Source organism: Orycteropus afer, unplaced genomic scaffold, assembly GCF_000298275.1.
Source record: "Orycteropus afer afer isolate SDZICR_OR568_19922 unplaced genomic scaffold, OryAfe1.0 scaffold00020, whole genome shotgun sequence".
NCBI classification, from domain to species: Eukaryota; Metazoa; Chordata; class Mammalia; order Tubulidentata; family Orycteropodidae; genus Orycteropus; species Orycteropus afer.
In genome coordinates, this window is record NW_006921607.1 from 10,351,128 (window position 1) to 10,367,259 (window position 16,132).

Consider the following 16,132-nt stretch of genomic DNA (forward strand, 5'->3'; position numbering starts at 1 on the left):
TTTATGCACAGGGAGAAAGCTCAGGGGGCAGGAGTACATGGAGGGATGGACACAGGAAAGAGCTAACTATCGGGAGGAAGTGGGTGTGGAGCTGTTGCATGGGGGTAGTCAATGTCATGAGACAAAGTGTATGTGAACTGCTATATGGAAAGTGAATTTGTTCTATAAACTTTCACCCAAATCACAATAAAACAAAATAAATGATGCTGGCAAAAACTGGATTTCCACATGCAGAAAAGTGAAATAAGATCCATACCTCATACCATAAAACTCAAAAACATTCACCCAAATCACAATAAAAATAAATAGTGATTCAAACTGGATCAAAGACTTAAAATGTTAAATTTAAAACCATAAAGTTCTTGGAAGAAAATATAACAGCATTGGGACTGAATTTTTTTTAGTGACAGATTACCAAACACAGTAACAAACACACGAGCAATAGAAGACTGGGATTTCATGGAAGTTCAACATTTATGTTCATCAGAAGACTTAATCGAAAAATTAAAGAGACAATCTACAGGCTTGGAAAAAAAAATCTTTGGGGATGAAATAAAGGTCCAATATCTAAAATATATAGAAAAATTTGACAACAAAAAGACAACTCACTCAAAAGCTAGACAAAGCACATGAACAGATAATTCACAAAAGAGGATATTCAAATGGCCAACTGATACATGAAAAGATGCTCATCATTATCTATCAGAGGGATGCAAATCAAAATCAGAATGAAATACCATTACACTCCCACTAGGATGGTGTGGTAGTTAAGTTTGTGTGTCAACTTGGCTGGGCCTGGTTGAGTGGCTGGGCAGCTGGATGTAGTTATCCTCCATGGTGAGATTGGTAATTAACTCCATGGTGGAATCTATTGGAGCAGCTGAATAGCTGCTTTAGGAATGTGGTCTGCTTCCCATATATAAGCAGCAGCTTTGGGAATGGTCTCTAGCTTATGACATGCTTGAACCCTGCATGTAGCTATGTCATTGCTCAGCAGTCTACCATGCTCTGCCGACCTTGGGACTTTCAATGGACTTGAACTAATGGCCTGCCGTGTAGTTTAGTAACATTGAGACTGTGCCTTTTCACTCGTCAACCTTGGGCTTTTCAGCCTCAGTAGCCAGTAGGTGTCTGAGTGAAGAAAAGCCTTCAGCTTCAGTGGGCTGGGAGCAGGAGGCAGAGCTGAAGGCAAGGTTGAAGGGCTTTCACCTAGCTCCTACAGCTTGACAATTTTAACTCAGAGTTCTAGCCTCCAAAAATGTAAGAGAATAAACTTGTTTGTTAAACCATCCCATCTGTGGAATGTTCCTGTCAGAGCAGCACTAGGTAACCAGAACAAATGGACAAGACAACAGCAACAGCAACAGCAAAAACAACAACAACAAAAAAAAAAAACAGAAAATAAGTATTGGAGGGGAAGTGGAGAAACTGGGACCATCATCCATTTTTGGTGGGAATGAAAAATGGTACAGCCATTGTGGAAAACAGTCTGGTGATTCCTCATAAAACTAAAGGTAAAACTGCCATATGACCCAGCAATTCCACTTCTAGGTATATACCCTAGGGTTCTAATAGAAGTGCCACAAACAGACATATGCACACCTATGTTCACTGTAGCACTATTCACAATAGCAAAAAGATGGAAACAACTTAAGTATTAACATAAGAATGGATAAGTAAAATGTGGCATATACATACAATGGAATAATACTCAGTGATAAAGAAAAATGAGTTCTTAAAACATCTCAGAACATGGATGAACCCTGGGGACATTATATTGAGCAAAATAAGTGAATCACAAAAAAACAAGTATGTTCTCAGTTTTATGAAATGACAGGACCAAGTAAATATACTTATCCCTCACTTACCAACTACCTCGTTATCCAACATTTTGCATTTACAACAACAGTAAAAACTTCACTACCTGACTATCTTGGCCATTAATGACGTATCTGGCGGTAACAAATGCCAAGGTGTGACACAAAAGTAACACTGGCTGTAAAATTTAAGGTTGTGTCAACTTGACTGGGCCATGAATCTCAGTGGTTTGGCAGTTACGTAATGATGTAACGTGGCAGTTAAGTAATGATATAGTCATTCTCCATTCTGTGATCTGCTGTGGTCATCCTCCATTTTTGAATAATGCCAATTTTCACATAATAACCTGGTCTCTGGAGCCTCACCATGTCAATAAGGAAGGAGTGGGTGAATACAGAAACTAACGTTCATTAGTGCTACCACGGATGGGGGGAAAGGGGAGAGGAGGATTCACTCTCTAGATAGTAGACACTTGTTATTTTTGGTTATAGGAAAGGTAACACCAAATAAGGGTGAAGTATACACAGAATGACAAAGGTAAACAATGTCACTAAAAAGTACACAAGAAACTAAAAAGTACACAAGAAAATGCACCTGCTGGTAATTGCTATGGCATATGTAATTTCAAAACAACAGCAACAACAACCAAACAAAAAATATATGTGCAGGTGTGTATATATGTGTCTATATATGTATATAAATGTGTATGCATATGCATCTATGTGATTATATGCACACCTATTCATTTATATAATAAAGCACACAGAGGGCACAGTTACAGATATTTCTTAGACATAACCAAACACCTCACAGAATTGGGTTTCTGGGTTTCAAAGATTAGGGACATAGTCTTGTGGGACATCTTTATCAACTGGGATAATATAGTTCATGAAGTTACGTTCTACATCCCAGCTTGGTGAATAACATCTGGGGCTTAAAAGCCTGCAAGAAGCTATCTAAGATACAACTATTGGTCTGTACTTATCCAGACCAAAAGAGAAAGAAGAAAAGCAAAGACTGAAAGAAGAAATTAGTCTACAGGACAAAGAGTTACATGAAACACAGCCTTATCCACCCTGAGACCAAAAAAACTAGATGGTACCCAGCTACCACTACTGACCATTCTAGGCAAGGCCACACTAGACGGAACCTGATAGAATGGGAGCAGAATGTTCAACAGAAACTCAAATTCCTAAAAAAGAAAAATAAACAAACAAACCAGACTTTTACTGGATGGGTTAAGGTTGCAGGACTACCCAAGACTACTGCCCTGAGGTACTCTTGAAACCTTGATCTGAAACCAACCCCTGAGGTCACCCTGTATCTAATTAAGAAATTGGCTCAAAAATACTATCACTGTTCTGGTTACCTAGTGCCGCTCAAACAGAAGATACCACAGATGGGATACTTGAACAAACAGGAGTTTATTCTCTTACAGTTTGGAGGCTTTAAGTCTGAGTTCAAAGGGCCAGGCTTTAGGGGCTGGGTGAAAGCTCCTCAACCGCGGGCTTCAGCTCTGACTCCTGCTCCCGGCCCACTGAAGCTAGAGGCTTTTCTTCACTCAGACAGCTGCTGGCTGCTGAGACTGAAAAGCCCAAGGTTGACAAGTAAAAAGGCACAGTCCCGATGTTACCAAACCACACAGCAGGCCATTAATTCAAGCCCACTGAAAGTCCCACGGTCAGCAGAGCACGGCAGGCTGCTGAACAATGACACGGCTACATGGAGGGTTCAAGTGTGTCATAAGCTAGAGACCATTCCCAAAGCTGCCACTTACATACGGGAAGCAGACCACATCCCTAAAGCAGCACTTAGCTGTTCGTGGTAGGTCCCACCATGGAATTGACTGACAGTCTCATCATGGGGAATAACTACCACCAGCTGCCCAGCCACTCAACCAGGCTCAGCCAAATGGACACAACTTTAATTACCAAAATTTCATCCCTTGTCAACTTGGCACCTGTACAGATCTCCTTCACTGGGTGGCTCCAGTCTCCTAGGTCCTAAGTGGCGACCTCACCCCCTTGGCCTGGTGGGCCCTGTTCCTCTCATTCTTGGGCATGGCAGCCCTGCCTCCTCACACTTGGGCAGTGGCTATGGCTCCATCCCACTAGCCCACATGAACAGGCAGCCCCCCACTCCAGAACCAAGTTGGAGAAGGTCTGGCTGTTTGAAACCTAGGGGCTGGGGTGGTTCCACCCACAAAGGCCATGGTCCTACCCTGAGGCTGAGGCAGCTCTTCTTCCCAGTTCCTTGGTCTCTTTGCTTTTGCCAATTAATGCCAAAGGCAACTTACTCTGCTAGAAATCTTTCTGCCTCAAAAGCACTCAGCTTTCTTGCTCCGTGGGCCAGCCAACCTGCTACTCCATTTCATGCTGGTCTCTCCTACCAATTAATGCCTGAAGGTAACCCACTCTGCCAGGAAGCCACCTACCAATGGCATCCAGCTTTCTCCTCCATGGGCTGGTGAGCTGTCACTGTCTCATGCCAGTCTCTGGGCTCTGCTACTGCCATCTCTCATGCTGGTCTCTCTGCCAGTGTCTCTCTGCCTGTGTCTCTGTGCAGGCATCTTGGGTCAAGGATGCACTCCACTCCAGTTTCCACATTTTAGGTATCTGTAAGAGTAGCACCTCACTCTTGGTACCAAATGTGAAAACCAGTAAAGCTTATATATATATATATAGAGAGAGAGAGAGAGAGAGAGAGAGAGACAGAAATTTATCTTAGGAAAATGGCTCACACACTTATAGAAGCTGGCAAGTCCCAAGTTCTTGGACCAAATATCAAGCTGTAGGCTTTTCCTGACTCATGCAGCTACAGGGGCTGACGAGCTCAAGGCTAGCAGGCAGTATACCAGCTGTTGACTCCAACGAATGACAAATCCAAGATCTCCAGGTTGAATGGTGGATTGCTCACTCACAGAAAGTTGTAGGCAGCACAGCTAGATACAGATCCACAGAAAAGTATCTCATTTTACCAGGATGTCCATAAATATAGTGGAACCAGGTCACACTCCTAGGGAAACTCCCTTTTAATAGATTGGCTGCTCAAAACACATACATTTGATCTCATCATGGGAATAACCCACATCATAACTGCTTAAACTGCTCAGAACTGTGGTCCAACCAAGTTGACAACACAACTCCAACTATCATAATCACCCATAAGCACAGTGCTCCTTTTTAAAACAAAGATGAGAATGTAAGGGGCCAGGGAAACTAGATTAATAGAAACAGACCACCAAAACAGAGATGAGAATGTTCACACATTGTGAAGAATGTAACCAACATCACCAAACAACTTGTGTAGAAATTGCTGAGCGGAAATCTAAAACTGCTGTATAAAGCTTCACTGAAAACATAAATATTACTTTTTTAAAATAATTTAAAAAAAAAAAGATTAGAAACAGGACAACAGAATAAACTCCAAAAGAAGGGAAAAAATAATGAAGATAAGAGGAGAATTTATAGAAATAAAAATCAAAGCTACAATATAAGCTAACAACAAAGCCAGAAGCACTGATCAGTACTCTTCAAAAGCAGCAAGGTCATGAATGATAGAGAAATATAAGGAACTGCCTCAGACTGAGAAGATTGAGGAGATATAACAACTAAATGCAATGTGAGATACTGGATAGATACTAAAACAAACAAAACATGACATTAGTAGAAAGACTGGCAAAATTCTAATAAGGTCTGAAGTTTAGTTAATATGTATGTAATTCCTTTGTTCTTGATAACTATACTGTGGTCATGTAAGATATCAATATTAGGAAAAGTGGGGTAAGGAATATAAGAAAAGTATTTCTACTATTTATGAAATCTTCTGTAAGTCTAAAATTAGTTGAAAAGAAGCTACACATACCCTCTTCAACAAAGAGAAATCAATTGATAGAGATACAGAAGATAATCCTGGAGCCCTGAGCTTTGAAAAGAAACGTACAGAAGTAATATAGGCACCACCTAGTGGAAAAACCTGAATGAAAATAGTGAGTACAGATACGGACAGAGCTGTGGACTCTCAGCTACTCTGATGGCCAAACAGCCTGAATATTTCCAAATGGTGTTGGGACCTGAGAATTGACCTAAAGATCAGCCCTGGTCACCAAGGGCTGCAAGGACAACTGTACTAGTAGCCTATGACTAGGAAGGGAGACAGCAAGGAGTGAGACAACCTGAGCGGTGGACTTTCTGCTGTCCAGAGGGTGCAGTCATTTGGGGCCATTTTGGATATTTAAAGTGACCGAAGGCGCAGTCATTTTGAATGTTTACAAGCAGTGGCCATACTGGATTTTAAAGTGACAGCGTCTCATTCGGATTCCAGGGATCTAAGAATAGGCTCCATTTGCCAAGGACAGCAAGGACACATGGGAGGCTGACAATGGGAAAGGAGACAGGTAGTGAGTGTATAAGTGCTGCCAGCTTGCAAACAGAGGAGCACATTACCCTGCTTACATAGATAACATCCAAACAAAACAAACAAAAGTCATGGGCAAGTCACTCCAACATACAATCACCAATTAAATATAAACACAAAAACGTCACAATGTCTTGGAGGCAACAGAGCATCACAGTCCACGTAAAGAAGCAAGATAAAGCAGGAGAAACAAGGGACTACGATACAGACCCAAAACACATCCCTGAGGAAGAAGCAGCATTGGAACTCCCTGGTAAGGAATTCAAAAGAATTATATTTAGGTACCTTCAATGGATTAAGAAACAGATCAAGGAAAACACTGACCAAATTGTGGAAAACACAGAGAAAACCCTAGAACAATTTCAAAAGACAACACAAGAACAAAATGACAAAATAAATGAAAAATTAGAAATGATACAAAATCTACACATAGATATCCAGACAATTAATCTTAAATTTTCAGAAATAGATAAGACATTGAATGGGCAAAGGAGTACAACTGAATCAATAGAAGACAGAATTGATGAGACTGAAGGCAAATACCTGAACACTTCTTTGGAAAGGGATCAATCAGAAAAAAGATCAAGACAAAATGAAGAAAGCCTAAGGGTCATGTGGGATACCATCAAAAGGAATAATCTACATGTCATCGGAATTCCAGAACAGGAAGAGACAAATAAAACCACAGAAAAAATTGTCAAAGATTTGTTGGAAGGGAACTTCCCTGATATGATGAAAGATGAGAATATATCCATTCAGGAAGCCCAATGAACCCCAAACAGGATAGACCCCAAAAGAAAACCACCAAGACAGATCATCATCAAACTCACCAAAACCAAAGACAAAGACAGAATCCTGAAAGCAGCACAGAAAAAATGAAAAGTTACCTACAAGGGGCAAACAGTAAGACTAAGCTCTGATTTCTCAGCAGAAACCATGCAGGCTATAAGACAATGGAATAATATATATAAAACCCTGAAAGAAAAAAATTCCCAACCAAGAACTGTATAGCCAGCAAAATTGTCCCTCAAATATGATGGTGAAATGATAAGCAGAAATTAAGGGAATTTGTTAAAACCAGACCAACCTTACAAGAGATGCTAACAGGAGTCTTTTGGACAGAGTGCCAGCAACAACTGACCATTAACACACATGATGACATAACCCAGAAACCAATCCAGTTATGGAAGTATCCAAACTAAATAAACCTACAAGATTGTAAACAGGGAACCAGAGACATCAACTGATAAATGAGGACAACTAGAAACCAAAAAGAGAGAAAAAATTGTATAGTTACAGAACTTCTAAGTGGTGAGAAAGTCAAGACAACTGCAAGATAGAATGGACTGTTCTAAATTTGAGAAGAAAATTATAAATCACAGGGTAACCTGAAAGAAAAATTATAAACCTTCACATCAAAATAAAAAAGAGGACCAGCACAAATATTTAGCAAATACTAAAACAACAGCAATGAAGGAAGTGATAACATGATTCATAAACACAACAACCTCACAGAAAATAATATGGAACAAAGAAACTAGGGACACCATGAAAAAACACATAACAAAATGACAGCAACAAATTCAAACTTATCAATAATTACCCTGAATAATGTTAATGGATTAAATGCACCACTCAAGAGACGGAGAGTTGCAGACTGGATAAGGAAACAAAACTCATCAACATGCTGTCTACAAGAGACATACCTTGGAGACAAAGACAAAAATAGATTAAAAATCAAAGGTTGGAAAAAGATGTATCAAGCAAATGGCAACTATAAAAGAGCAGGAGTGGCAATATTAATTTCTGGTAAAATTGACTTTAAGACAAAAACTACCATAAGAGACAAGGAAGGACATTATATAATGATTAAAGGATCGATTGAACAAGAGGACATAATGATAATAAATATCTATGTGTCCAATGAAAGAGCCCCAAAATACATAGACCAGACTCTAACAGAACTGAAAAGACAAACAGATGACTACACAGTCATAGTAGGAGACTTTAATACACTGCTTTAAACTATGGTACATATATACAATGGAATACTATGCAACACTAAAGAATACTGTAGAATCTGCAAAACATGGATGAACTTGGAAGATATTATGCTGAGTAAAATAAGTCAATCACAGAAAGACAAATATAGTATTAGTTCATTATTGTAAAAAAATCAAGGAAAGGTTTCTATATGGAAGGAAACTTTCTTGGTTACCAAGGGTGGGAGGGGAGGAGAGGGAACACTGGGGGAAAAAAAAAAAAAAAAGGATTGACCCATGTCACTTTAGTTTTGGGTATTTCACTGTACGTAAATTATATTTCAATAAAACTTATTTTTCAAATAATAAAATTAGTTGGAAATAAAAAATTTTTTACATGAGAATAAAATGATCTGTTATAGGATTGGAAAATATGTATGTACATAATTTTATATATTAGAGTTCTACAAGGTTTAATATGAAAAAGGCAGTCCTTTGCCCCTGATCTTCATCAAATTAGGCTTATTTAATTGTGATGTTTAAATATTCCACATATTAAACGTTTTGGCTGTTTAATCTTACTTAGAAAGAGAAGTTAAAATCCTCTAGCTATGAGGGTTCCTGTAGCTCCCACTCATGAGTTGCAGCTTCTCTCCTTGGAGCCTATGGATCTCTGTGAAACTCAAGCCTCAAGAGTCCATTTAACGGTCTCTGAAGACACGGTCGTAAATGATAATATCCTCTCCTATTCTCTCCTTCATATTTAAATATGTAGGTTTGTTTCCTAGATGTGACTGGAATGATTTTCCAAATATACTACCATGGTCCACAGACCCGACTGCATTCCAGACCATTCCATACAGTTACATGTTGTTGTTGTTGTTATTGTTGTTAAATGCTGCTGAGTCAGTTCTGACTCACAGCGATCCAGGTACAACAGGACGAAACACTGCCTGGTCTTGTGCCATCCTCACAACCACTGCCACGCTTGAGCCCAATGGCTTGAGCCACTGTGTCAATCAATCCATCTTGTTGAGGGTCTTCCCCTTTTTTGGTGACCTGACTTTACCAAGCATGATATCCTTTTCCAGGGACTGGTCCCTTCTGACAATGCAACCAAAATATGAGAGATGACATCTGGTCATTCTCACTTCTAAGGAGCATTCCAGCTATAATTCCTCCAAGACAGATTTGTCCGTTCTTCTAGCAGTCCATGATACATTGATAATCTTTGCCAACACCACAATTCAAATGCATCAGTCCTTCTGAGAGAACAATTTCAAGGCCAGAGAGAAGCATGCCTGCAGTGTGGCTGAGAAGAATCCGTACTGACCGAAGAACTGTATCCCTAAGTTGCTCTGACCCTGAATTGTAACCAGTTCTATTCACTGCCATCGAGTTGATTCTGACTCATAGTGACCCTAAAAGACAGAGCAGAACTTCCCCATAGGGTTTTCAAGGCTGTAAACCTTTACAGAAAGAGATTGCCTCATCCTTTTCCTGTTGAGTAGCTGGTAGATGTGAACTGCCAACTTTCTGGTTAGCAGCCAAATGCTAATAAACCCCATAATTGTGAGTACTTTCTGTGAGTTCTGTGTGGCCACTGCAAAGGATTATCGAACCCAGTGGAGAAGCACAGAGTGGCAATTGGGAGGGATGGCTGGTGTCAGAATTGGTAGAAAGGTTGAAGGGTGGTGGCATATCTGACTTCTGCCTGGTAGGAATCAGCCTTGGGCTGCTGATGTTGTTCTGGATCCTCCTTCCCCCTCGTGAAGTTAGAGAAGGTCAGACGTTGCTTGCATGCCCTTTTTACAATGGTCTAACCTTTCCCAACTTCAGCTCCTCCTTACTCCAGAGTCTACCCCATAGGCTGGTACCAGAAGTCTTCCTGGAGCCCTGTTCTGCTGAGCAACCTTTAGGCTTTATATCTGCAGTCTAGCACAGTGTCTAGCTCATGTAGGAAATCAATGCACATTGATAGAAGAGGGACCAAATACAGTGACTGGCGGAGCTGCTCGATTTCATGACTTGGTTGTATTATCTACTACCATCAGGAGGAAATTTTCTTGACTTTAAATGAAAGTTATTTTACATAAAGCAGAGTTTAGAAATTAGCCTTAACAAACCATGTTTAAATGTTTGGTCAGTTCATGTATGTGAATACATATATATTTTTCTGTATTCTTTATTTCATAATAATTGCACAAGAATTCTGGTTGTATGCATTCTCCCTAGTGCTCACATTTTCTAAAGAATAAACCACAAATATGAAATAAGAAAGAAATACAAATAGCACATTGTTTTGTGAACAAATGCATGGACTCAAGAATCTAGAAAGAAAATCAAAGCAAAATAACTAGCAATCATAAATCACATTGGAAAAGCTAGTGCTGTCTAACTAGGAGGTTAGTGATTAACTTCACTTTGGACACTGATGGTGTCACTGAAACTTGGCTCAGGCTTCTGGTGAACTATGTGGTCATAATAAGAACTATAAAAGTTCCCACAGCCTTGGGTCCAATAATTCAACTGGAGAAACATATCTTAAGGAAATAGCTTAAAGAAAAACTAACTTCTACACTATTTGTATTAGTGACAACTAGGCTACGTTTCAAATTCCTCAAAAAAGATAATGACCCAGCTAACCATTTATCACTGTATACATCAACACAATATAAAATCCCTTAAAATGACAAGCATATGGCCAATTTCAATAAATGGAGATATATATATATATATATATATATATATTTGTTGTTGTTTTGTTGTTGTGTGTGTATATATATATATATACACACACACACACACACACACTTACTACTTTAACAGTAGTATTTGTCTTTACAAGGGCTCTAAGATAAGACGTTTCTGGGTTTGAATCCTGCCCTGACACCTGTACGCTTTCAAGAAGCATTTCTAGGAATGGATTTGGCCCATGCAGAGCCCGCAAATGGTTATTTACTCTTGAGGACGTGTGTGTGTTCTTATTTGAGTATGAAAAAGACATGGTTAGGAGAGCAGGCTCTTGTGCCAGACTGCCTGACTTCACATCTCAGCACTGTCATTTGCTGGCCATTTGACAACAGGCAAGTGACTTAACTTCCCAACATTCCAGTTTCTTCATCAGTAAAACATGGCTAATAATATGACTGATCCCATAAAGTTCTCATGATATTGAAATGAGTGTATGGCTGGTAGGAAGTTCTCAGTAAATGTCAGTCATTTGAACAAGTCCAAGTATTGCATCAGGTGGACCCACTTCCACATTTAATCCCTACAAGAACCTTACAAAGTGGGTGTTACTACAAAGATTAAGTAAAGAAATGAGCTCAGAGAGAGGTCAATGTATACTAGGCGAGAAAAGGAGAATGCAAGATGGCTGGTAAATCCCAACTACAATATGTAAAATGAAATACATTTACAAATTTGTAATAATATGCATAACTTCATGAATCTTAGGTCTACTTTCTTTAAAGTTAGTCAAGTTTCTTTGTTTTTGCAAGAAGAAGCAAACAGGTGTGAGTTAGGGATCGAGTCCATTATCTTTACTGACCCATGTCCCTCCCCGCAAGTAGGGCCTAGGCCATGTATTAAACGTCACTTGGGCACTGGCTTCTGACCAGCAAGTGCTTACCTGGAGGAGATAGAGGAGTCCTGGGACAAACAAGGTGAGTGGGTACAGAGACTGGTATGTTGCTAAGGCAAGAAAAATAGCACTGAGGAAGGCACTGCCTGTAAAAAGAAATAAATGTATGGAATAATCCAGCCTCATCAATCAGGATTAGACACAACGTGCCCCTATCAACAAGAAACTTTCCATAACTGCTCAAATAATCACCTGCCAAATGCCTCCTGGTGCACAAGACACTATGAAAACACACAGAGTGAAAGTTTCCTGGCATGAATTTTGATGAAAGGAAACCAAAGAAGTCAAAACCATCTCCCTTTAGCAATCTGAAGCACCAAAGGCATATTTCTTTTAAAATTTTCAGACACAGGAAGATTTTACAAAACTTCAGCCCAAAGATATATAGAGGAATGAAGTCTATTAACATCCATGTCCTATTTAACTTACCAATTTATTAAGTCAACTAGCTCTGGTAGCATAGTGGCTAAGGCACTTGACTGCTAACCAGAAGGCTGGCGGTTCAAACCCACCAGCCACTCCTCGGAAGGAAGGTTGGGCAATCCTACTTCCGTAGTGATACTGCCTCGGAAACCCAAGGAGGGGTCGCTATGAGTCAGGGCTGACTCGACGGCACATAACAACAACAACAACAACCAATTTTGAAACTGTGAACCTATCCCTTGGATGCTGCAACACTAGTTTTAAATATGTTTTCTTTATGTACTATCTTCAGGTCATGTGATTTTTTTTTTTTTTTTAAATAAGTATCTTAATTTTCATTAATAAAGTCCCCATTCCCAACATTTAAAATGGTCCACTGTGGAATCATTAAACATGATATTATAAAATAATTCTCAAATTTACATGGACAGCTGTGTCTAACATCCTATTAAATGAAGATTATAAAAGGGATATAAACACTATGACCCCTTTTTGAAAAAAATGCACCAACACATTTTTTTAAAAAAGATTCAAAGGCTAGGCACCACAACATTCACAATGGTTATCCCTGGCTGGTGGGCTTGTGGGTGATTTTTCATTTTTCCTTCTATTCTCTAAGTTTTCTATCATGAACATGCTTTGTTTTTTATCATTAAAAAAAAAAAAAAAGCTGATTTCTCTTTTAAAAAATTAAATAGCTATTCCCTTTGAGATGATATAAGACAACAAGTCACCCTAAAACCAAGGCTAGAGAACCCTAATTTTTAACAAGGGATTCAAAGTGTGACCAAGAAATTGCTAGGGTGCAACTGATGGTCCAAGATTAGTGTCGTATGATGATAATGTTTCATAAAATAATACCACCCATGTTGTTCTTGTTGTTAGGTACCATTGATCCATTTCTGACTCATAGTGACCCTATGCACAGCAGAACGAAACACTGCCCGGTCCTGTGCCAGCTTCATGATCTTTGCTAAACCCATGGTCACTCCCAGTAGTACTGGGTCAACTGCCTACTGAAAATAGCAGACATTCTCTCAACGGTGTCTTCTGGAAGGAGGAATTAGTCACTCCACTCAATTCAAAGAGTTTTACCCTGCCTCAACCCAGCTTCAGAGACACACAGAAGGCGAAGATCCATAGGCTCTTTTGCTCACCAAAGTGGACTATATACTCGAAACACCTAAGAGCCACCTTGGAAGAGAGAAGGTTACAAGTGTGACTATTTCAGAGGAGAGGGAGGAGGGAGAAAAGAACTTTTGAGTGTACCAGCCCTCAAACCAAGGAATCTCATTCACCAGCTAGGAACAATTCCTGGTTTATAGAAGGTGGAAGGAAGGCAAAGAAAGGAGGAAGCTGAAGTATGAGAACAAAGACAGAATTCTATGGGTGGGGCTGTCTTGCCATGTTGATTATTGCCAGATGTGATGTCTCGTGTCCAAGGTACTCATCAATGTGACTGAGCAGGACCAGGATCATGGCCAGCTAAGCTATGCCACCAGCAGAGGCCCCCACACACCTGCTGAGCTGTAGAATCCTAGAACTAGAATCAAGTCACTTAAAGAAACGAAGATTGCAGAAGTGAGAAAGCGGTTGTTTTAGAGCCCAATAGATAGGGTAGACTCAAGATTCCTTGATATAGCCACAAATCTGAATGATACTTTGTGGGAAACAGGCTAAGAAAGGAAAAAACTGGAACTAAACTTACTAATTTAACATGGTTTTCTACAGGGTTGGGGATGGGGGACAGAACAGATCCTGAATCTGTAACCAGAGGAGGGAGGATAATGCACCAACTCTATCCACTCTCACAAATGTGGTAAAAATTAACAGTGGACTTCCTCCCCTCCCTCTCCCAGGAGGTACTAGGGAGTGAAATAAACACAGCTACCTCCTACCCTGATTGCCTAAGATCAACAATTATTTGTCTGGAGCAGGTGACTGTTTATAAGGCCCCAAAGAGAAAAAAAAGCTTTATACCTAATATAATAGACTTGTGAGTTTTAGAATAATGGCACCCAAGATCAGGAAGAAACAATCTTCCTTCCCTGGGTGAAATATTTAGAAAGGAAAAATCCTCTGTCTGTAAGTGGCATCCAAATCCACTGCGGTAGTTAAGGTTGTATGTCAACTTGGTTGGGCCTGGTTTTGAGTAGCTGGGCAGCTGGATGTAGTTATTCCCCGTGGTGAGACTGGTACTCAGCTCCAAGATGTAATGATTCACTGTGAGTGATTCACTGTGAGCAGCTGAGTAGCTGCCTTAGGGATGTGGTCTGCTTCCAGTATATAAGACGCTTTGAGAAAGGTTTCTGAGCTTTTTGGCACATCTGGATCTTGCATTTGGCCAAGTCATCAGTGAGTGGCCTGCCATGTTGTCTGCTGATCATGGGACCACTTCTGGACTTGAACAAGTGGCCTGCCGTGCTGCTTGCTAATCTTGGGACTGTGTCATTTTACTTGTCCTTCTGGGGTTTGTCAGCCTCAGGAGCCAGTGGCTGCATGAGTGAGAAAAAGCCTCCCAGCTCTGGGGGGCCTGGAACAGGAGGCAGAGCTGAAGCCCAAGGTCAAGGGGCCTTCACCCAACGCCAAGAGCTGGCACTTTTAACTTAGACTTCTAGCCTCTTAAACAGTAAGAAAATAAATCCCTGTTTGTTCAAGCCAGCTACCGGAGGTATTTCTGTTATAACAGCACTACATAACTGAAACATCCACCCAGATAGCCTAGCTAGTCTTCACGCCTCCAGTTCCCACATTCCTTATACCGGTCACCATGCACTGTTGATCCACCTCTGGAACCATCCATTTCTCCAGTCTGCTTTCATCCTGTCTCCCCAGGAGTTTTTCAACAATCTCTTCCGCCTTCTCAATGGCCTCCTCGACACCTTCCCACCTAGTCCATCTTCCACAGAAGCACAAGAAGGATCCTTCTAAAATAGTTTAGATTGTGACAGGCCCCTCCTTAAAGACTTATTAAGTCTTTGCCTACATATTAAGTCCAAAATCCAACAGCAAACAATACCATTCACAATCTGTGTATTACCTCCCCAGCGTTACCACTGAGCACTCTCCCACATGTGGGACCACACGTATCCTGTCCTCTAACTAAACTGAATCATTCCTCCATTTCCTTCCATTCTTCTGTGTCTATTCTTCCACTATTCTCTCTACCTAAGATGTCCTAGTAGACATCCATCCTTCAGTGGCCACTTGAAATGTCACTTCCTCTTTGAGGTCCAAGCAGAGGATAATAGTGATTACAGCCAACATTTATTGAGCAGTTACTAGGTGCCAGACATTGTATGGAATCTCCTGCATCTAGAACAGTGCTCAACTCAGAAAAAGCCCTCATTTATATATCCCAACAACCTCGTGTAACCTCAATTATTCATTTTTAGCAACAGCTTTCCTGAGATATAACATATATTCTACCCCTTTTACAGGTGAAGAAACCAAGCCACAGAAACAGAAAAGTTAAGAAATGGAATTAAAACCACACAGTTAATTCTAGTGCCCTCCCTTTAACCCGTGTTAATGAGCTTCATACTGATAATGTCTTATAATAATTTGCTTGTTGTTGTTGTTGTTGTTGTTGTTATTTGCCATCGAGTCAGCCCCGACTGATAGTGACCCCTCCTTGGGTTTCCGAGGCAGTATCACTACAGAAGTAGGAATGCCCAACGTTCTTTCCGAGGAGTGGCTGGTGGGTTTGAACTGCCTTCTGGTTAGCAGTCAAGTCTATGCTAAATTTGCTAATGTTTCTTTTTCCACTTGTCTGAGTTTTTCAAGGGCAATAACGTCTCTTAATTTTGAATATCCAGCACCTGGCACCTAATATGCGCCTGGTACA

General features: G+C 40.3%; 1 protein-coding gene across 1 annotated transcript in view; it reads right to left on the minus strand.

Moving 5' to 3' along the window:
• The window catches only part of PIGU (phosphatidylinositol glycan anchor biosynthesis class U), a 163,262-nt gene that overhangs the window by 39,123 nt on the left and 108,007 nt on the right, over nucleotides 1-16,132 (minus strand). Inside the window, exon 7 of the mRNA XM_007934579.2 lies at nucleotides 11,851-11,948. Within this exon, the coding sequence (XP_007932770.1) occupies nucleotides 11,851-11,948 (98 nt within the window). The remainder of the gene's footprint in view (nucleotides 1-11,850; nucleotides 11,949-16,132) is intronic.